Source organism: Sinohyriopsis cumingii, chromosome 5 (genome assembly GCF_028554795.1).
Source record: "Sinohyriopsis cumingii isolate HCF-2022 chromosome 5, ASM2855479v2, whole genome shotgun sequence".
In the NCBI taxonomy this organism is placed as follows: domain Eukaryota; kingdom Metazoa; phylum Mollusca; class Bivalvia; order Unionida; family Unionidae; genus Sinohyriopsis; species Sinohyriopsis cumingii.
Genome location: NC_142965.1, coordinates 145737586 through 145763212, shown reverse-complemented (window position 1 = coordinate 145763212; position 25627 = coordinate 145737586). Strand labels below are relative to the sequence as shown.

At 33.2% G+C, this 25627-nt stretch overlaps 1 protein-coding gene across 1 annotated transcript in view; it reads right to left on the bottom strand.

Moving 5' to 3' along the window:
* Nucleotides 1–15420: 15420 nt before the first annotated feature.
* LOC149800410 (anoctamin-7-like) overlaps nucleotides 15421–25627 on the bottom strand; it is a 104920-nt gene continuing 94713 nt past the window's right edge. Inside the window, exons 15-20 of the mRNA XM_089958426.1 lie at nucleotides 23724–23853; nucleotides 19369–19502; nucleotides 18077–18157; nucleotides 17542–17633; nucleotides 16779–16916; nucleotides 15421–15661 (exon numbers count right to left, since the gene is read on the bottom strand). Of these exons, the coding sequence (XP_089814552.1) occupies nucleotides 15421–15661; nucleotides 16779–16916; nucleotides 17542–17633; nucleotides 18077–18157; nucleotides 19369–19502; nucleotides 23724–23853 (816 nt within the window). The remainder of the gene's footprint in view (nucleotides 15662–16778; nucleotides 16917–17541; nucleotides 17634–18076; nucleotides 18158–19368; nucleotides 19503–23723; nucleotides 23854–25627) is intronic.

The following is a 25627-nucleotide window of genomic DNA, read 5'->3' as shown; positions in this document are numbered from 1 at the left end:
TGCCTAAACTGTTGACAATTGAAGCATGCCTAAACTGTTGACAATTGAAGCATGCCTAAACTGTAGACAATTGAAGCATGCCTAAACTGTTGACAATTGAAGCATGCCTAAACTGTTGTCAATTGAAGCATGCCTAAACTGTTGACAATTGAAGCATGCCTAAACTGTTGACAATTGAAGCATGCCTAAACTGTTGACAATTGAAGCATGCCTAAACTGTTGACAATTGAAGCACATACTATGCTACACATACTGTGCAGTCACTCATGTCTTCTTATGTGACATTACTGAAATTATAAACAAGTTAATTTGTAAAAAATTATGTGCAGCTTTTGGTGAGTGTACAATAAATATATAAGCAAAATGTGCTTTTATAGTTAAATTTGAAAATGACCAAGAAAGAGGGTGGGGGTTGGAGTGGTAAGCATGTTCGTAGATCTGAGAGATAGTTCATCAGTAATCACAAATTTAAGTCCTGATATGGCACTTTAAGTTCTCACGTCTTCTATCTGGTACCCATTGCAGCCCTGTTCCTTTGATACCCATTGAAGTCCTATTCAGTTCATCTGAATATTTCATTCATATATTTGGAAAAGGGTTATACCTGTTTTCTCAGATATAGCACTTGTCCTCATTAGCAGAGTACCCTCAATTTTGACTTGAGTGAGCTATTTCTTTTTGCAAATCAGAAAATGAGTGCAACTCAATTGGGTGGGAAAACTATGGTAATTCGAATTGACTTTTTTTACTTAACTTCTTCAGTTCTGTGAAAACTGGGCTTTGAGTCTTTATTTTATATTTCCTTTAGCGAGTTAAATTTATCATCAAGTATGTTAATACAATCGGGATATAACAGAGATTACATTATGGTTTCCAATCTGAATCCTAGATGTCTCTTATTCCCTGACCCTACTCAAAACATCAGCTAATATGACAAACAGATAAAATTAATACCAATAAAGTTTCAGAAACCTACAGCTTACATATCATAATTACATAACAATGATTAATTGTCATCAGCTATCTAACTGCTACTTATTAAACAATTTGGCAGGTAGAAAAATTTAGTAGACCCAACCCTAACCCTAACCCTAACCCCACCACCATCCAAACATGCATGCATTCATCATATTTGACAGCTATACAAATTCAGTAGACCCCACCACCATCCAAACATGCATGCATTCATCAAATTTGGTATCATTCTCACTATAATGTGGTCAGTAGTTAGGGTCACAGTCCGCTGTGCTACAACAGGATTCCCCTCTATAAGTAATAATGCGGTCAGCAGTTAGGGTCCCAGTCTACAATGTTATAGCATTGCTCCCCTCTACAGGACATAACATGGCCAGCAACCAGGGTCCAAGTCCACTGTGATATAGCAGGGCTCCCCTGTAGAAGACATAATGTGGTAAGCAGCTAGGGTCCCAGTCTACCATGTTAATTGTCTCTACAGGACATAACATGGTCAGAGTTCCAACTGACCATGTAATAGCAAGGTTTCACTGTACAGAATACTAAGTTGTCATCAGTTAGGGTTCCAATCTACCCTGTTATAGAAGGGTTCCACTGTACAGAATGCTAAGTTGTCATCAGTTAGGGTTCCAATCTACCTTGTTATAGAAGGGTTCCACTGTACAGAATGCTAAGTTGTCATCAGTTAGGGTTCCAATCTACCTTGTTATAGCAGGGTTCCACCATACAGAATACTATGTGGTCATCAGTTAGGGTTCCAATCTACCCTGTTATAGAAGAGTTCCACTGTAAAGGACATAATGTGGGCAGCGATTCTGGTCCCAGTCTAAACTTTTATATTAGGGCTCCCCTGTATTTCTATAAGATCAACATAATTTGTAAAAACATATTTCCTGCTCAACGTCCAAGACCTGTAACAAACACATTTTTTCAAGACTTAAAACAATTCCTAAGATTGTTGTTTCCCTTATATAAATCTGTAATATTTAGCAACAATGTTGCACAAGTTTTCTTCAAAAAATAACATTTCTGGACATTTCATGCAATCGGTGCACCAAAAGACAAACTACAAAATATATTCCAGGTTAGGAAAATTATTTCTAATTCAAATTATGCACAATATTTACTGAATTAGGTAGATTATGAACGTTATATAGAATACTAATACAATCCAAATAATATCTACAACTCTAACGTAACATAGACCTGACAGGCACCAAACAAGTTTGCTTATTTTTAGTTTTAAATAAAGCCTTGCATTTCATGGTAGGGAGAGTTATTGTTAGTAATGTTTCTGAATGATCTCGTTCACTCTCTGCAGTACGAGAACTGAACTATGATTGGTCAATAAAAATATCAACAGAACATGACCTTGTCTTGGTGCCCATTAGATCTATTTACATCTTGATTTGAATCCGAATGAACACTACTGTGCACAAGGCATGCCGATATGTAAAGCCACTATCTGACCACAAAGTGAAGGCGAAGGTAAAGATTAAGTGAGTAACTCTACTATATTCGTTAAGTTGTGTAATAGTGTATTTTATCTGTCACTAAACTGATGCATGGAATACGTATCACATGATTGATTATAACAACCAAAAGATGTAATTAAGTCATTAGTGTCCATTTGACTAACAATGTTCTCTCTAAATGAGTAATTAAGTTATTTGTGTCCATTTGACAAACAATATTCTCTCCAAATACATAATTTGTTTTGCATGTGATCAACTTGTCCAAATGACCTTTGACCTTGCCATCATACTGTGGTCTAACAGTGATGCTGATACGTACTGACAACTTTGTAGGGATCTATACTCAATGGCTGCTGAGGATCGACTGAAATGCAGAAAATGTAGATATGTAAGAACAGGTATATAGCTAAGACAATACGATTTGACTCATTTATCATGAATACATTTTACTGCTGTAACTTAATCTTGGGTAATTAAAATTAATTAAAAATTGAAGTACATGTACATGGTAAAAATAACAGGTGGCAGGAAATAAAACATATATGTGCTCTATCTGATTTGGTTACAAGTGTTTTGTAACATAAATTTAATTATAATTTACATTCTTAAAATTGATTTATAATTTATTTACACATTAAAATTTAAGTAAAAAACAAGAGTCCAAAGTGGACCTGAAAGTTAAGTAACATTTACTGGTAGATAGATATGGTAAATCTTAATTATTTTATCTGTCTTTTTGTTTAGTAGATTAATGTCATTTGCACAAACATGCACACTTAAGCTTATTACAAATTTCCTATTTATTTCATATTTAGTAACATTACGGATATGAAATCAAAATAAAGTACTGCTTATTTTTCATATAATTCTTATTACTTAACTTTGTAAAATGACACTGAGTTTTCTTTTGAGAAAATACAAGAATAATGAAATGATTAAGTGATCTTTTAGTTATTCACTTCCTTTGTACTGAAGAAAGGAAAGTGAAACACTTTCATATAAAAAGTAAAAATTAAACATAGTGATGATCTATTTATTTAACTAGCTTGAACATGTGATTCCGTTTAAAAGAGGCAGCTGTCAGTCACATGCTATTATAGATAATTTTTATTCCGTTTAAAAGAGGCAGCTGTCAGTCACATGCTATTATAGATAATTTTTATTCTGTTTAAAAGAGGCAGCTGTCAGTCACATGCTAGTATAGATAATTTTTATTCTGTTTAAAAGAGGCAGCTGTCAGTCACATGCTAGTATAGATAATTTTTATTCTGTTTAAAAGAGGCAGCTGTCAGTCACATGCTATTATAGATAATTTTTATTCCGTTTAAAAGAGGCAGCTGTCAGTCACATGCTAGTATAGATAATTTTTATTCCGTTTAAAAGAGGCAGCTGTCAGTCACATGCTAGTATAGATAATTTCTATTCCGTTTAAAAGAGGCAGCTGTCAGTCACATGCTAGTATAGATAATTTCTATTCCGTTTAAAAGAGGCAGCTGTCAGTCACATGCTAGTATAGATAATTTTTATTCCGTTTAAAAGAGGCAGCTGTCAGTCATATGCTAGTATAGATAATTTTTATTCTGTTTAAAAGAGGCAGCTGTCAGTCACATGCTAGTATAGATAATTTTTATTCTGTTTAAAAGAGGCAGCTGTCAGTCACATGCTAGTATAGATAATTTTTATTCTGTTTAAAAGAGGCAGCTGTCAGTCACATGCTAGTATAGATAATTTTTATTCTGTTTAAAAGAGGCATCTGTCAGTCACATGCTAGTATAGATAATTTTTATTCTGTTTAAAAGAGGCATCTGTCAGTCACATGCTAGTATAGATAATTTTTATTCTGTTTAAAAGAGGCAGCTGTCAGTCACATGCTAGTATAGATAATTTTTATCCCGTTTAAAAGAGGCAGCTGTCAGTCACATGCTAGTATAGATAATTTTTATTCCATTTAAAAGAGACAGCTGTCAGTCACATGCTAGCATAGATAGTTTGATGCCATGAGTTTGCACATTGTAGCAACTCAGATGAAGACAGAATGCTGTCGCCATAGTTATTTTCCACTTCAATATCAGTCTCTAGCTCAGCTGTAACTAGCATTTAGTTCATTGTATGCAATGTCCAGTTTCACTACAGGCAGGACACCAATACAAGTGTCTAATTCAACAAGAATAAATGCTGAACTTTACAAGTTTCTAATTCCAGTGTGAAATGACACTGGCTGAGTGTTAGGACAAAATTAAATAACCATTATCTGTACATGTCATATAATTTCATTGTAATAAATATCCTAATTACTATTATGAAATGACACAAAAGTAATTAAATATTAAATTTAATTTAACACAAAACAGGAATCAGTTGATTTAGCAATGGAATTTGGTTCCATTAGCAAAAGCATAGTGATTATGGTGAAGGCTAACCAACTGGTTTCTCTTCATCATCATCATCACCAACATTATCATCATCATCATCACCAACATTATCAACACCAACATTATCATCACCAACATCATCATCACCAACATTATCATCATTCTCAATGTCATCATCATAATAATCATAACAATACTTCAACTGAGGATTTGATATCTCAATTTTTATATATTTAAGCAATGGAAAATGCATGCCATCAAACATAAAACAACACTATCAAACACATATATCCACACTATCAAATACATAAATCCATATTATCAAACACATACTTCCACACTATCAAACACACAAATCCATGATATCAAATACATAAATCCATACTATCAAATACATAAATCCATTCTATCAAATACATAAATCCATTCTATCAAATACATAAATCAACACTATCAAATACATAAATCCTTACTATCAAATACATAAATCCATACTACCAAAGACATAAATCCATGCTATCAAAGACATAAATCAATTCGATCAAATACATAAATCCATTCCATCAAACACATAAATCCATTCTATCAAAGACATAAATCCACACTATCAAATACATAAATCCATTGTATCAAATACATAAATCCATTCTATCAAAGACATAAATCCATACTATCAAAGACATAAATCCACACTATCAAACACATAAATCCATACTATCAAAGACATAAATCCATTCTATCAAATACATAAATCCACACTATCAAATACATACATCCACACTATCAAAGACATAAATCCACACTATCAAACACATAAATCCATTCTATCAAAGACATAAATCCATTCTATCAAATACATAACTCCACACTATCAAATACATAAATCCATACTATCAAACACATAAATCCACACTATCAAACACATAAATCCATTCTATCAAATACATAAATCCACACTATCAAATACATACATCCACACTATCAAACACATAAATCCACACTATCAAATACATAAATCCATTCTATCAAAGACATAAATCCACACTATCAAATACATAAATCCACACTATCAAATACATACATCCACATTATCAAAGACATAAATCCACACTATCAAACACATAAATCCATTCTACCAAAGACATAAATCCACGCTATCAAAGACATAAATCCACACTATCTAATACATAAATCCACACTATCAAATACATACATCCACACTATCAAAGACATAAATCCACACTATCAAAGACATAAATCCACAATATCAAAGACATAAATCCATTCTATCAAAGACATAAATCCACACTATCAAAGACATAAATCCACACTATCAAACACATAAATCCATTCTATCAAATACATACATCCACACTATCAAAGACATAAATCCACACTATCAAACACATAAATCCACACTATCAAATACATACATCCACACTATCAAATACATACATCCACACTATCAAACACATAAATCCACACTATCAAACACATAAATCCACACTATCAAATACATAAATCCACACTATCAAACACATAAATCCACACTATCAAATACATAAATCCACACTATCAAAGACATACATCCACACTATCAAAGACATAAATCCATACTATCAAATACATAAATCCATACTACCAAAGACATAAATCCACACTATCAAATACATAAATCCATTCTATCAAATACATACATCCACACTATCAAACACATAAATCCACACTATCAAATACATAAATCCACACTATCAAAGACATAAATCCACACTATCAAAGACATAAATCCATTCTATCAAATACATACATACACACTATCAAACACATAAATCTACACTATCAAAGACATAAATCCATTCTATCAAATACATAAATCCATACTATCAAAGACATAAATCCACACTATCAAATACACACAACCACACTATCAAAGACATAAATCCACACTATCAAAGACATAAATGCACACTATCAAAGACATAAATCCACACTATCAAAGACATAAATCCATTCTATCAAATACATACATCCACACTATCAAACACATAAATCCACACTATCAAAGACATAAATCCACACTATCAAAGACATAAATCCACACTATCAAATACATAAATCCACACTATCAAAGACACAAATCCACACTATCAAAGACATAAATCCATTCTATTAAATACATACATCCACACTATCAAACACATAAATCCACACTATTAAATACATAAATCCACACTATCAAATACATAACTCCACACTATCAAACACATAAATCCACACTATCAAACACATAAATCCACACTATCAAATACATAAATCCATTCTATCAAATACATACATCCACACTATCAAACACATAAATCCACACTATCAAATACATAAATCCACACTATCAAAGACATAAATCCATACTATCAAAGACATAAATCCATTCTATCAAATACATACATCCACACTATCAAACACATACATCCACACTATCAAAGACATAAATCCATTCTATCAAATACATACATCCACACTATCAAACACATACATCCACACTATCAAAGACATAAATCCACACTATCAAATACATAAATCCAAACTATCAAGACATAAATCCACACTATCAAACACATAAATCCACACTATCAAATACATACATCCACACTATCAAAGACATAAATCCACACTATCAAACACATAAATCCACACTATCAAAGACATAAATCCACACTATCAAAGACATAAATCCATTCTATCAAATACATAAATCCATACTATCAAATACATAACTCCTCACTATCAAATACATAAATCCATTCTATCAAAGACATAAATCCACACTATCAAAGACATAAATCCACACTATCAAATACATAAATCCATTCTATCAAATACATAAATCCATACTATCAAAGACATAAATCCACACTATCAAACACATAAATCCATACTATCAAATACATAACTCCTCACTATCAAATACATAACTCCTCACTATCAAATACATACATCCACACTATCAAAGACATAAATCCACACTATCAAACACATAAATCCATACTGTCAAATATATAAAGCCACTATTAAATACTGTTCATAAGTCTATATTATGAAGCATGTAAATCCATACTAACAAATATATAAATGCATAATAATAAACATATAATCTATACTATCAAATATATATAAAAAAAGAAAATATCTGCTCTCAGCAGAAGAAAAGCAATTTTGTACAAAGTGAGAAAACTGATAATAATAATAGACACATTAATGTCTGAACAGCATTGTACAATCTGATGAAGAGATGCTACCTATCACACACCTACATGTACCCATTCGGAGCCATACAGACATGCATATATCCACATAGCACACTCACACACACACACACTTTTGTGTACTCTATAAAATCCTTAATACCAAAATGTTTCAAGTGATGTTTGGACACCAAGGACCTTGCTCTTTTCCGTAAGAGTCTCAAATAATCCTAGAAGTCCAAATGATTTGAAACTGGAGTAAACAATATTTTGCCACATTCCATAATTACCAATTCTGGACTCCAAAAAGTTAAAAACAGCAATAAAACAAGCTAATGTACCCTGGTATAAAACAGATACAAAAAGCGCCTACTAGTTAATGGCATGAAAATCAGATCAATTTGGACACAGGTCGGTCAAATTCATTTTCATAAATAAGATCAAATTGGACACAGGTCGGTCAAATTCATTTTCATAAATAAGATCAAATTGGACACAGGTCAGTCAAATTCATTTTCATAAATCAGATCAAACTGGACACAGGTCAGTCAAATTCATTTTCATAAATCAGTTCAAACTGGACACAGGTCGGTCAAATTCATTTTCATAAATCAGATCAAATTGGACACAGGTCAGTCAAATTCATTTTCATAAATCAGATCAAATTGGACACAGGTTAGTCAAATTCATTTTCATAAATCAGATCAAATTGGACACAGGCCAGTCAAATTTATTTTCATAAATCAGATCAAATTGGACACAGGTCGGTCAAATTTATTTTCATGAATCAGATCAAATTGGACACAGATCGGTCAAATTTATTTTCATAAATCAGATCAAATTGGACACAGGTCAGTCAAATTTATTTTCATAAATGAGATAAAATTGGACACAGGTCAGTCAAATTTATTTTCATACCTCTTTTACAAGAAATAATTATATTAACTAACTAAATGCATGAACAAAGCAAAATATTATCTATCTGGCCGAACCAAGCTAGCCACTGATATAATATGGTACAGTAAAATAAAAATAACATTTATTTGGACAGTGGGACATACATATGTCATACATTTGTTTGGACAGTGAGTCATACTTATGTCATCAAAAACAATACCACCAAAAAGCAGCATACATTTTTATTTTTGCTGTACTATGTTGTTGAAGATCCATCAGAGTTTAAATTCAAACCCCAAATGTACATTATGGAACTGTTGTAGCACAGTGTTGGTGAAGAAAAGAAAATGCATGGTCTAACTTGGAGTCAAACAAAACACCCCAGTAAATTAGGCTAGGTGTTTTACCAAAAAAAACCACAATGAAGGCAACTTTCACAGATGGTACTAACAACAAAAAAACACAATGAAGGCAACTTTCAAGGATGGTACCAACAACAAAAAACACAATGAAGGCAACTTTCAAGGATGGTACCGACAACATAATTATGCAGACTCATCTATCTGTGTGTATATTGCTTTGTTAAGGTTTTGCATAACAAGAACCGCAAGAAGGCCAGAGATCATTCACCTGGCCTACAGCTAATTTAAAGCCAATTACAAGGGCAGAAAGCCAAGAAATCTTGGTTATTATGATACTTGCTGACGCTTGAAAGTTTTTCTATTCTTGGTAACAGCAGTCATATCTGACAGCAAACTGACATCAATACAAAATAAACTTTAATGGTTTCTAAGCTAGGACACTTTCTATTAAGTAAAATTCTGTTCAAAGGGTTTTCAGAAAAGAGATTGTCATTTTAATTTTATTTTCTCTGTTTTTAGTAATAGCGGCCAAACTTGATTGTGGACTGGAATATATCTGTAAAACCTGAAAGGTCCCCATGCAAGGATTCTTTCTGTCAAATTTGATCAAGTTCTGATCATTTATTCGGAAGATAACATTCAAAGGTTTTCTATATTATTAGTAACCATATTTTTATGGCAGATTGGCATCATTTGTTAAAACTTCAAAGACCTTTATGCCTAGATTACTTGTGCCACATTTAGCCAAATTTTGTTTAACAATTTTTAAGAAGTAATTTAAAAGTGATTCTCTTGTTTCGGTAATGGCAGCCCTATATGAAGGTGTATTGGGATTATCTGTATACAATTTCAAGATCCTCATGCCAGAAAGCTTTGTCATATTTGGTCCAATTCTGTTGAGCAGTTTTGAGAAAATGTTTAAAGGTTTTTCTATTTTTAGTAACAGCAATCAAAGCTGATGGCAGGTTGGCATCATTTGTACTTATTGTAAGACCTCTATGCCTGGATGCTTTCAGTTAAATTTGGTCAACATTCTAATGATGTTTTAATGAAGTCACCATCTGTATGATTTTCTATTTTTAGTAACTGCCAGACTACTTTTATGGATACAAATTTTAATGTCTTCTATGTTTTGTCTACTTTTAGCAGTGGCAGTGTTTGGTTGACTGGCTATTAGATAACAAAGACTATGCACATACTAGACAATAGAAATGCAGTGTCTGGTTGACTGGCTATTAGACTATGCACATACTAGACAATAGAAATGCATAATACTGATAAACTAGGTTACATGGCAACTATTTCATACCCAATCACCAGATTATGTCCACCTACCATCACCAATAATTATATTGTTGCATGCTTGATGATGGAGGTCATGCTATCTTAACCTGGGCAATTAACTGAAGGTCCAAAGAGAACTAATAAAACATCCATGCTGTTCAAAACACTGCATCTTTAGCCAAATACCAGTGACATCTGTTCTTTGAGGGAAAAAAAAAATATATATATATATATATATATATATATATATATATATATATATATATATATATATATATATATATATATATATATATATATATATATATATTTGTTGAGGAGAAAGGCTATCTGTAGGTGAGTTTCATTTTATCTGGTGATGAGTCAATCATGCTGTAAAGCCATAGTACAAGATATACCTACAGGTTAAATTTGCTGAGTCATCATACAAGTTAACTGGTATTCCAAGACTCTCTGAAATGCAATGTAATGTGCTTGTTGGTAGCTGTATTCTCATTTCTTAAAAGCTATTTTTTTAACTTGCCCCAATGTGTGTTGTAAGACTATGCCAACATCAAGGCTCACATGATGCCTGCTCCTCAAACTATTTTTAACTTGCCCCAATGTGTGTTGTAAGGCTATGCCAACATCAAGGCTCACATGATGCCTGCTCCTCAAACTATTTTTAACTTGCCCCAATGTGTGTTGTAAGACTATCCCAACATCAAGGCTCACATGATGCCTGCTCCTCAAACTAGATATGCAGACATAAGAAACAAATTCTAACAAAGGGTGATAACTCATTTCTGTGCAACAACATTCTTGATGTTAAGAGTTTAGATAATGTATCTTAAAATTCTTTTACCAACATTGTCGAAAGGCTAAAATTAATTATAAAAGAAATGAGTAACAAAATACAGAAAGGACTCCAAATTCAATTAAAATGTAAACAAAAGGTCCAAGTGGGCATGATATTGCTCACCTAGCTTATATGACTCTACAATTGATGAATTTATTAAGCAGGCTTATATAGTACTGTAAGAACATAACCTATGTAATCTATCTCACAAATTCCATCTAGTATATTGATTATAAAACAAATTCTGCTAAATGTGATCAGAGCTAGAAGAAAATTAGTTTCTAAACCTAGAGGTAACAAGCTCAGTCAATTACATGCAAGATCACCTCATTCACACCTGTAAATCTGACTTATAGAATCCACCTAAAACCATTACACTGATATATTATATAGAATCCACCTAAAACAATTACACTGATATGTTATATAGAATCCACCTAAAACCATTACACAGATATGTTATATAGAATCCACCTAAAACCATTACACTCATATATTATATAGAATCCACCTAAAACAATTACACTTAAATTATGTAGAATCCATCTAAAACCATCACAATGATATATTATATAGAATCCACCTAAAACCATTACACTGTTAAATTATGTAGAATCCATCTAAAACCATAAAAATAATATATTATATAGAATCCACCTAAAACCATTACACTGTTAAATTATGTAGAATCCATCTAAAACCATTAAAATGATATATTATATAGAATCCACCTAAAACCATTATACTGTTAAATTATGTAGAATCCATCTAAAACCATCAAAATGATATATTATATAGAATCCATCTAAAACCATTACAATGATAAATTATATAGAATCCATCAAAAATCATTACACTGATAAATTATTTAGGATCCACCTAAAACCATTACACTGATATATTATATAGAATCCACCTAAAACCATTACACTGATATATTATATAGAATCCACCTAAAACCATTACATTGATATATTATATAGAATCCATCTAAAATCATTACACTGATATGTTATATAGAATCCATCTAAAACCATTACATTGATATGTTATATAGAATCCACCTAAAACCATTACACCAAAATGTTATATAGAATCCACCTAAAACCATTACATTGATATATCATGGGGAATCCATGTAAAACCATTAGTGATATATTATAAAGAATCCACCTAAAACCATTTGTAAATTTAAAAGGCCTCTATGCTTAGAGCTTTCTGTGAAGATTGGTCAAATTCTGTTCACTAGTTTTTTGAGAAGTTCTTTTAAGGATTTTTAATTCTTGGTGTGTGTGTGTGTGTGATTTAGATTTTTAACGTACCTTTAATAATTTTTCAGTCATATCACTATGATGTCTGCAGTGTGACAGTTTATAGTGATGTCTAGCACTGGGGCATCATGCTGCAGACATGAAGCATGATGTCCCACCAAGTCACATTATCCTGATACCAGGCTGACCAGTCCTAACACTAACACCTTAATGCTGAGCGCCAAGCAAGGCAAATGTTAGTACCATTTTTTAAAGTCTTTGGTATGACTCGGCCGTGATTCAAACCTGCGACCTCCCACATCTGAGGCGGACACTCTAACCACTAAGCCTCTGGAGTGGTAAACAATGCTTGGAAATGGCAGCCGTATTTGAAGGCAGACTGGCACAATCTATAAAAGACTTTTATGCCAGGATATTTTCTGCCATATATGGTTGAAATTGGTCAGGTAGATTTTTATATATAAAGAAGTTGATAATAGAGATTCTTGATTGATTATATGGCTGCATGAGCTAAAATAATGGAAATAATTACTGTATCTGCATGAAAAAGTAATTAGGTCATGAATTTATGCATGTGTGCTTATCAAAATTGATTTGTATATGTAGAGATATGTGGCATTCTGCTGAGCTTCACATGATCAACATACAAAGCAAAGTCACAATACACTTTCTGCAAGCAGTGGGGCATAAAAGACAAACAGCTGAATTAATTTAAATGAGATCAGAAAATCTGGATTAATAAGCTCACTGCAGACAATTCTTCTGAAATTACTTCTGAGAAGTCACTCTACAAGGGAATCAAAAACATTAAAATCTTACATAGCATTTTTGGTAAACATTAGCTACAGCTGATTCAGAAAATTTCATACATTTATCAGCAATAACATTAGAGATATTCCTCATGTAAATATGTATCATCAATAACATTGGAGATATTCCATGTTTATCAGCAATAACATTGGAGATATTCCTCATGTCAATATTTATCAGCAATACCATTGGAGATATTCCTCATGTAAATGTTTATCAGCAATAACATTGGAGATATTCCTCATGTAAATATTTACCAGCAATAACATTGGAGATATTCCTCATGTAAATATTTACCAGCAATAACATTGGAGATATTCCTCATGTAAATGTTTATCAGCAATAACACTGGAGATATTCCTCATGTCAATGTTTACCAGCAATAACATTGGAGATATTCCTCATGTCAATGTTTACCAGCAATAACACTGGAGATATTCCTCATGTCAATGTTTATCAGCAATAACACTGGAGATATTCCTCATGTCAATATTTACCAGCAATAACATTGGAGATATTCCTCATGTCAATATTTACCAGCAATAACATTGGAGATATTCCTCATGTCAATATTTACCAGCAATAACATTGGAGATATTCCTCTTGTCAATATTTATCAGCAATAACAATGGAGATATTCCTCATGTCAATATTTATCAGCAGTAACATTGGAGATATTCCTCATGTCAATATTTATCAGCAATAACATTGGAGATATTCATGTAAATGTTTAGAATTGATTCGATTCCAAGCTGTGAAAACTTGTATTAAAAACCTGTTCTAAAATATCAGTACTGACATTCAAACCTTCAATAGCAGACACCTATGGGAAAAGGCCCAACTAGCCTTTATATAAATACCATGTACATAATACCATTATTGCTATTATTATTATTATTATTATTATGTTATCAACATATTTAGTTAAGTGCACTATTCAACCAAATCATAAAATACATGACTTGTGTATTTGTCGTTCTTTACCAAAACTTATGTGCCTCGCTGGATCTCTGTATCCTGTTGACTTTAATTCATCCTATAAATTAAATCATCTGAAAAACAATCACTGACCTTTGTTGTGTGCATAATGTCAAAACAATAATTTTACTCCTAAGCGACAACTTACCAAAGACTGTAACAGAAGAAACAGCTGTTCATATACTGTAAACAATATCTGGATTAACCAGATGTTCAACTCACTGAGGTCAAAAGACAGTCACTTTATATCAGAGGCTTGTGATACAAAATGTGATAGGGACTGACAATTAAATTTTTGGGAGATGGAGGGGATCTGTTTGTTTTAATTTTAAAATAAGACATTTCATCAAAAATATTGTAAAAAATATTCTTGCTCTGATTTTAATAAATAAAAAAATTAACTGCATCCATTACATTACTCAGAATAAAAAACATTTGCAATGAGGTAACAGAAAAATAACCCAGCAACCAATAATGAAAATTGCCTCACTTATGAATTGCACACACTAACACCTTGAAGTTACAGTGACTGTGTCACTGCAGTATGGTGAGTACAATGATTGTGTGACTGGAGTATGGTGAGTACAAGCAAATGTTTAGACATTGATTCATGTGCTATTCCTGTATTTAAACAATGCCCCATCATGAGCCAAAAGTTCAGCTTGCATACAGTAGCAGTCACTGGTGATAATAAATCAATCAGAAATATTATTTGGTTAAAGAATACCTGGCAACTAATCACAGAAAGCAGGTGATGGCTATACAGATGAATTTTATAACAAATTTGCTGGGCAGAAATTAAAATTGGTACTGAGGCAGGGTGACAGACATAATGATGTCATAGCTGTACCTAGCTTCTAGTCTTCTGTTAAAGTCAAAGATCCAATTTTATAGGGATCAGTGGCAGGCATATTATCTATATCTCACCTCTAACTGATGGAAAGTTGTTCACTGATGATTCTTCTCTCTTTCCAGGTTTACGTGTCTTGTGCTTCTTCTGTTTCCTCACATCAAGTTTTTGAGGCTCTGTGGATGTGGAGTTGTCATCAGATATGTTTTTACCCAGAAGTCTGCTTCCCTCTGGATTGATATCACCAGTACTGAGAACTGTAGGACTCACTGGACTAGTGTAATTCCCTCTTTTCCTGTTATAATAACTTTAATTAGAAGTATTCTTAGTACTGTCATCAAATTTTACTGAATTTGTTAAAATAAAGAGATACATAGATAAATAAATAAACTACACTCAAGTATTGATCTAAATTCTATGTCATGCCAGCTTCGCTACTGCATGTTCAAACTTGAAATGTGTCCAAGTGACAAGGATGCACCCACTGGATGACCCACCAGCATAGTGTGAATGAAAAATTAAGACTGGTTCAATATGCAAGGGAAAAGTTCTAAATAAAACGCTGTTCATAAATCTGTCAAAGGTGTCTGAAAATGTTCAAAATCGAACTTGACCCAGGCCTTCTACAAACGAAGCCTCTCTATAAATTTGGTTTTAATCCGTTTCTTTTTTTCAAGGTTTTCGACAGAAATAAAATTTGGTTTTTAATCCATTGGATTTTTCAAGGTTTTCGACAGAAATAAAATTTGTGTTAGAGAGACACACTAGACAAATGGATGGGACAAGACAAACACTGGTAACAAAAGACAATACATCTCCGGTTATGAAATGGGCACAAAACTTAATCCAGGAATTTAACATTCTCCAAATGTTCCTGTGTTTATTAAATCCCAAAATATAACAAAAAAGTAAGAGAGTGAAACATTAATAACTTTGTTGTATTCCTGGTAGTTTACTTTGTGCCTGTCCACCTTAAATGCTTTCAGACAACTGTCATGTGAGTGACGCTCCCATTTAAAATCATAAACTCTGCTCATTCCTAGGTGGGTGACATTTCTTACTGAATTCGTGATCTGATCAGCATGCCTATAGTAAAGGGACACTACTACAACTGATAACTACTGGTATCATGCTATTAGATCCAACCTATTTATTTTTTTATTCATTAATTTATCTAAACTATGTAAAACAGAAAATTCTAAATATGAAGAGTGATTATTTTAATCAGTATTAATGTTTTGTATTCCCTCAGTATGATTTTAAAAATGGTGTGCGATACAGACATTTTAGTTGTGTGATATGGAATCACATATTGAACATCTGTATCCAACGCCATATTAGCCATGTAAGATTAAACAGGTTTGTAACAGAATCACATACAGTGCTCTTCAGTAGAAACTCTGACAGCTGGCAGATAAACTTACACCAAAGGTCTGAGTTCCTCTTCTACAGAAGTCTTTGTCTCCTTGTCTTTTCCGAGAACAGGTTCCACTAATGAATGAGATTTCTGTTCTTCACTCTCCTCCTCTTTTTCATCAAAAGTTCCAGATAGCTTTCTCGACCTTCCCAAAAATATAGTAGTCAGTGAGCAGATCAAAATAAAATGATTAAGTTTTTCTTACTTTGTATGAATGCAAGTAAACTGTTCCTCCAAATAAAGGATATTACAAAGTGTTTGGCTTAAAATAAAGCCATCCTTCAAAGAAAGACTCATGTAGACTCATCTAGCCTTCAAAGAAAGACTCATGTAGACTCATCTAGCCTTCAAAGAAAGACTCATGTAGACTCATCTAGCCTTCAAATATGATTTATCTCACAAACATTATTCTTTCAAAACATTTACAACTAAAGACCCAAAGTGGCATTGTGTAGAAGTCAAATGTATTAGCACCCCTATAGGTGCTCTGTGTTGAATGCCCCCACCCTACCATAGTCATAAAGGTACTCTGTGTTGAATGCCCCCACCCTACCATAGTCATAAAGGTGCTCTGTGTTGAATGCCCCCACCCTACCATTGTCATGATGATCTGAATCATGTTAAAACCTGTGGAATAGTATTCTGACATATACGATTTGGGAATGTGTCAAGAGTCAGAGGCATAAAGCAAGACCCATTTACACCCCAAAAATATAATACTGTTGATTTCTAAAACTGAAAAATCATCTTTCTATAAATAATTGACTTACTTTTTACTCTTTGCTTCTGTCAAAGGTACCAACTGCCTGTAATCTGTTTTGTCTTCTTTTCCATGTAGTAACTTAGCAATCTGATATTTCTCCTGATATGTTCAAGAAACAGATTATTTAATGTTTTATGTGTTGCCATTGGCAATTAGCGATAACTTGATTTTAGAAGAGCATGCAATGGCTCAGCTTCTAGCAAAACCAATTAGAACATTGGCACATCTTTCTGAGTAATCCAAATCTAAAATGTTTAAATGTTGTCATTTTTAATATCATCTATTAAGTGGAATTATCCATGATGCACTAATTATCAAGGAAAAAAGGATTCTGCTCATTAGCCTAATTACAGTGATTTTATTCATTAGATAATGCACTGAAATCACAATTTTTGCAAGTAGTACCACAAATTTATATTACATTCATTATTATTACAAGCTGAATACAGAATTATTTTCTACCTGGAAGTTACCAATAAATACTTATTTTAATTTCTTTCTACTGAAATAATGAGATAGAGAGGGGGGGAATAGTGATTTACCCTTCTGATGGACAATTTCACATCACTGGGTACATCTGGGATCAAATAGGCTGCACAGAATTTCAATGCAAACACAATATGCTGCAGAAGAAAAAAAATTGAGTCTAAAAAATGTACAAACTCTCAATGCTAAAAAGTTAAATGTGTGAGAAAACTGAACATAATTTATTATGACCTGAAAATCTGACCATGGCATCCGCACACAGATACCAAATTTAACTGATCTATCACAAACAAGTCTGCTTAATCATACCTAGGTTTTGTTAAGACACCATTTGTGAAAACTTTGACTATTGTGTCCAATGAAGAATGGAAATTTCTTCTATCTTAATGAATTCCAAAGTAACACTATAGTTTCACCTAACACAACTGAGTGTGTGATTTGGCTTTTTAACATAGCTTTAAAAACATTTCAGTCACATCAATATAATATCTGCAGAATGGCAGTTTGCAGTATATGAATAGCTGATTCTAAGCCTAATTAGACCGTCTCTTGGCTCAGTGAGTTGAGCAAAATCAAGGCCAATTTAAGTACATGTACTATAAGCATGTAAATAACAACTATACAACCACATGCTAATGCCGACATTGAATATTATAGTGAATGTTTTTCATATGAGGATGAGACCGATGCAATATTTTATTGTGGATTTTATTACACAAAGGTAACCAAAATGTAATTTGTCAATATGCAAGTGTATTTCACACTGGTTTTGTCTTCATGTACTCAAAATGTACTATATTTTATACCTCAAATCCAATAACATATAGCTATATTTTATACCTAAAATCCAATAACAGATACCTATATTTTATACCTAAAATCCAATAACATATAGCTATATTTTATACCTAAAATCCAATAACAGATACCTATATTTTATACCTAAAATCCAATAACAGATACCTATATTTTATACCTAAAATCCAATAACATATAGCTATATTTTATACCTAAAATCCAATAACATATAGCTATATTTTATACCTAAAATCCAATAACATATAGCTATATTTTATACATAAATCCAATAACATATAGCTATATTTTACACCTAAAATCCAATAACAGATACCTATATTTTATACCTAAAATCCAATAACATATAGCTATATTGTATACCTCAAATCCAATAACAGATACCTATATTTTATACCTAAAATCCAATAACATATAGCTATATTTTATACATAAATCCAATAACATATAGCTATATTTTATACCTAAAATCCAATAACAGGTACCTATATTTTACACCTAAAATCCAATAACATATAGCTATATTGTATACCTCAAATCCAATAACAATCCATAACTTCTCTGTATCTGTGTACTTGGATCCCCAGGTTGAGGTAAAAGCAATGAGAAAACCGTTGGAAATAACACCACACAAATTGACAAAATTGAGGATCCCATACCACATACCTGTAATATAAAAGACTCTTGATTACTGGAATCCAAATCTTGAATTTACAAATCATTGAACAAAACCTTATATTCATATATTTCTACCCAGTAAAACTGACAATGAAACAACCCCATGAAAGGCCACTCCCCAAAAAACCCCACATATTTTCAGTCTTCTAAGTAAAAGAGAAAACTGATCCTCTGAAATGAGAGCATTCCCAAGTAGAACCAATTTTTCCCACTCCAGGGGTGAAAACCATCAAACAAGCAATAATAAAACCAGTGTGAAGTGAATCAACAATACTTTGGAATGCTAAAAATAAAAATAAAGATAATAATAATAATAACAGTAGTAGTAGTAGTAGTAGTAGTCCTTTGAGTCCAAAGAGATGGATCTGTGCAATCATCTGTGGATATGGAAATGGCTCTACAGTCCTAGTCTTGACTTCGTGAGTTGCTGACAGATGGAACATTGTAAGTTGTTTAAGTTACAGGGATGGAAGCTGGCTTGTGGCAACACTCCCATGGTTGCCTCCATCTGGCTCCATCATTCTATTTTAAGGTTAATGGATGCCTTGCAAGTGAGGGCATGCCAGTGGGTTCAGTCCTGTGCTGTTCTATCTAGCTCAGATGGCTTGAGACCTCACTGCTTTAGACTGTCTTTCAGGGTGTCTTTGTATTTTTTGGATGGTCAGCCATGGTTTTGACAGCCATGTGCCAAGTCCCCAAAGACCTGTTTTGGCAAGCAGGTGCCATTCATTCTGATGACATGACCTGACCAGCAAAGTCAAGCCTTGAGCAGCATTGCCTTCATGGTTGTTGTCTTGGCTTTATCCATGATTTCAGGTTGGTAACCTCATCTAGCCATCAGATCCCAAGGATTGAATGGAAAGCCCACATATGGAATTTCTACAGCTGCTCGATGGGACTGTGGTATACAGTCCATGTCTTGCAGCTGTAGAGTAGTTAGGTGAGGACCACTGTGTTATACACCTTCAACGTGATGGATGGTAACATTGTGATGGTTGAGTAATCGGTTGTTGTTTTGTTGTTTTAGGGTTTAACGCCATTTTTTAGCACAAGATAGGCTATACATGGTGGCCAGTATAACTGGTGGAGGAAGAACCCTGGAAAACCCAAGGAAGAACCACCGACCCACGAGAAGCTACTGGCAGGCTTTCCCACGTACCCACACTAGGAGTAATCTGTTGCAATGCCTTAAGCGTGATTGGCTTGCTTTACTGATCCTTGCAGAGATCTCCTTATCAAGTGAACCATCATTGGGATAACACTGACTACATATTTTAATCTGTCCACAGTTTTCAAGTGAGTGACATCATGGTGATAACTGGGTGTGGTGCACTGGTGTTTGGAGCTGGCTGGAAAAAAATATGCCAAGGCTAATTGTGTTTGCACTGGTGTTTGGAGCTGGCTGGAAAAAAATATGCCAAGGCTAATTGTGTTTGCACTGGTGTTTGGAGCTGGCTGGAAAAAAATATGTGAAGGCTAATTGTGTTTGCACTGGTGTTTGGAGCTGGTTGGAAAAAAATATGCCAAGGCTAATTGTGAGACTGAATATCTTGGAGGCTTAACTCATTAACTCCTGGAGGTTTTTGTTGTTGAAATTCAAGTAGGAAACACATTTTGAAAGCTATTTCTGGACACATCCTAATACATTGACTTCCAACAGATTTTCCATTAGCCTAATGCCTAGTTGTGTTAGAAACATCATTTTCCATTGGTTATTTTGCTTGTACATGAGCAGAAGGGTAAAAGTTGTTCCTTTTTCTTGTTGCTTATAAATCATTTTCGTATCAAAACCACTCTTTATTCCAAATGCCCAACTTAACCTACTTTTTGCAAAGGTTCACCTGTCTGTGTGCACTTCAGATTGGTCTGCCTTAGATCTGATGCCAAAAAGTCTAAACTCCAGGCGAAATTTAAGTGAGAAAAAAAAAAGGGTAAGACAAAATAGGTTTTTCCCTCTGTATTTTGTAGTGCAACTAAAATGTCCAGATTATTTGGTATCACTGTAGATCTACATCTGTCTACCTTTCTATAATACCACCCATTTTAGTGTATCATACATTACCTTGATACTACAGAGCTCGGTAGTAGGTTACTGAATACTGAGCACATCAATGCAATCTTTCCTCGACTTATTCCATCTTTAGTTCCCTTTAGCTGCCTTTGAACTACTATAGCCCAGACTTTCTCTTACCACAAATTACATATGCTGCATGGTACTGATGATGTACATTTTGTACATATAATACAGGAGTCATGGTTGTCTTCCTTTGCTTTGAGCTTTTTGCATTTTATGCATTAGGATGACATTCTCACAGAAATGATACAAGAAGAGAAAAACAAAGAATAAATTTGTAATTCAGTATATTATTACTAACTTGCTAATACTCCCAGTACTAAGGGGTAAAGCAAAAATAGCCAACGACACATTTCTGCTGCCCTCTAGTGTATGCTTTGAACTTATGCATAGATGCATTTAGATAATGTTTCTATCAAAGCAACATAAGATAAGAAAGAACAAAGCATAAATTAATAATGCAGCATGTTATTAACTCGCTAATACCATTTCCATTACTAACAGAGTAAGCGAAAACAGTCAAAGTCACACTAACTCATAATGACAACCTGAGGTCAATGACAGCATGGTGTAACATGGTCTTAAATAGATAAGTCCATAAAGGTGAAAAAATCACTCAAATTTGGCAGAAATTGTAAAAATAATTTATACAACATGCAGCAGATGTAATATTCCACAAAATAAAACCAAAAGGAACATTGGATGGTCGAATTTGAAAACAAAAATGGCTTGGATTGTTGGTGGTAAACTGTACGATGTTATCAGTACAATAGCAAAGCTAACAACAGATGACGCCAGGTGGTGACAAGGGGAGGTATTGAGCAAGAATCATTGCCCTTTGTCTATATGAGACAGACAGAAAAGGACATTTTACATCTTTTTGTAGGGCTGGATTCATGAGGTAGCAGACTGATATTCCTAAAATAACGTGATCAGGGAACATATTTGAACAAGAAATACACTGAATGATGCCTGTTCAATAATCTGAGTTCTTCAAAAATCATTGATAACTATAAATTTAATCAAACCAAAGCATAAGGTTGTTATTATAACAATATGAGTTCAATGTGTTTGTCTTTGATATGAATTTCAGGATCAAAAGTCATGACAATGAAGTCTGCACTGCACTTATTTTGGGAATTCAACTCGCTTGAGTTTTCAATTAATATAAGAAATCGTTTCATTATTCAGCAGTTTAAAAACTAAATAAACAGAAGAAATGGATTTCTCATGGATTCATGTAAATTGTTTAAGGCCAGTATAGATTCAGTCCCTTCAAAGGACCAGTGCATCCATTTACGTTTTGAAAAAAGTCATGATTTGGAACTTCAACTGAACATGTTTCTTCGAGATATCTATATGCTAGACATTTCTGGTTTGATACTAAAATTATGTTCTTAGACAAAATATTATTATATAGATAAACCTTTATATGAAGGACATCTGTTTCTTTGTGTAACAAAACCTGACTTGACTGTCACAACCATGTTATCAAACAAAGGTTTGTCAATGTAAACAAAACCTGACTTGACTCCTTTACAGACACATTTTACTGATAACCCTGTCATCAAACAAAGGTTTATCAGTTTAAAGAAAACCTGACTTGAATGTCTTTTATAGACACATTTCACTCACAATCATGTCATCACAAGGGTTTGTCAATGTAAAGAAAACCTGACTTGACTGTCACAATCATGTCATCACTAAGGTTTGTCAATGTAAAGAAAACCTGACTTGACTGTCACAACCATGTCATCACTAAGGTTTGTCAATGTAAAGAAAACCTGACTTGACTGTCACAATCATGTCATCACAAGGGTTTGTCAATGTAAAGAAAACCTGACTTGACTGTCACAACCATGTCATCACTAAGGTTTGTCAATGTAAAGAAAACCTGACTTGACTGTCACAACCATGTCATCACTAAGGTTTGTCAATGTAAAGAAAACCTGACTTGACTGTCACAACCATGTCATCAAACAAAAGTTTGTCAGTGACTTTCAATAATGTTGAAGTAAGTATTTGATGACATTATTTTTGCATGATTACAAATTTTGTATAGAGAAATATTGAGAATAAGAAATAATAAGTTCATTACAAATGAAAAATGTTTGTGAATCAGTTGATAAAATTACCTATATCCTCAGCTATGAAAGCCAATGGTCGTCTGTTCCACCATAGCAGTCTTTTGGCATCTACACGTATGTCAATTACTAATACCAACATGGCTAACAATGGGGCCAGTGGGAAAGAGGCAGCAAACAGCTATAAAAATAAAGATGATATGCTAGGATTAATAAGGGACTATACTACACAAAATGTATCTTGAGCTTTTGTATTACCTTTCGCAAAGATGGAAGAGAAATGTATATAACACCTAAAGTTGGGATATCAAGAAAAACATTGGGATATCAATAAAAACATTGTCTTTGGTCCATAAGCCAACATATGATCTTCTCCCTTCCATTTACTTTTGCAATGCAAACCAGTTACACATACTAAAAATGTCTACTGTGCAAGTTTTTTGTGATTAATAAGTGACAGAAAGTATGATAATCAAGTATGTAGTTATTGTTTTACTATAATCTGGTTGTGACACCTACCCCAACAATTACTAAGTTTTGTTGGTAAGAAAAACATTTCACTGTACAGAATCCACACTCACTAGCAAATATAAAAATAAATTTATTTTTTAAAAATCAGCCTATATGAAGCAAACTTTTACCAGCCGTACACCTTATAAAAGTTGAATTTGTAAGAGTAAACAAGCAAATTCAATTAATTTTTTCCCCTGTGTATTATAGTGAGGTCACAAAAAATGTATACTGTTGAACTCTCACCTTTCTTACAGAACTGTTGCATTAATTGACAGATATAGAAAGTAACAATGTTTCATGCCTCTATTTAAAAGGGTATTACAGTAATACAGAGACAGGAAAAAGAAAACATAACAATGATCAGGGACCATGACCTTGAAGTACAGGACATACCATTTAGTTGAGAAATATAAATGCATCAGCATTCATCCCTGTGCATAACAATGATCAGGGACCATGATCTTGAAGTACAGGACATACCATTTAGTTGAGAAATATAAATGCATCAGCATTAATTCCTGTGCATTAAGAAGCTTTTAAGTTATGAGTAAATACAAAAGAAACTCTTCTAAGCACTTCAATAAATAGGAGGCCTGAAATTGCTAACCTGGCATATATTAGTCAAATATACTAATATGAGTGCAGATGGTCAAGTGATTTGGGGTAGTGTGATAATTGTGAATTAAATTTAGTCAAATTCTCTTGAATTGTTTTCAGGAAGTGGTTTAAGGACTCACGGTACTAATTCCACTCCAATGGTAAACATATGGAAACACTGTCATATTCAAAATTCAATAACTTAAAATTTATGGGTGCTGATAATGACACCTATAATTTTTCGTGCACATCTAACCTTGGTGCAAGCTTATGTGTGGAGAACACCATATGACCCGCGGCAATTTGTTTACATACATGTGCATGAAACACGTGTTATTGATTCTGCACCAAATGAATCAGGTGCTACTTTCAGTATTGAGTACTCCTGAGTCAAGCCTGTAAAAATGCTAAAATTGCATCAGTAGAAATTTGTCAATATTTTTTTTACATTACATATAGGACAAGCTCTCAAAAGATATTTTTCCTAAAATTTTAATTTTCATTATTAACCAATTATGGACCACCAAACCTGTAAATACTCTATCATTTCTTCACCCATTTCTAGACTGGTTCACAGTTCTTCCGTATAATTAGTACCGTGTGTCCTATAACCAGATTTAATTTTTTTTGAAAAAGTTGTATTTTACTCCTTGATATTAGAGCATAATTGTAAGAAAGAATTGGCCATGCTTGTGCATGGATAATAGTGCAATAGCATTTTATGTGATACCAATATCTATAGTTAAATTGCATCCGCATCACATGTTGCTGTGTTGTATTGTACTTATTAATGGCTTATTCTTGTTATTAAAATAATTGTTTTCTGCCTTTGTATCTTCATGTTA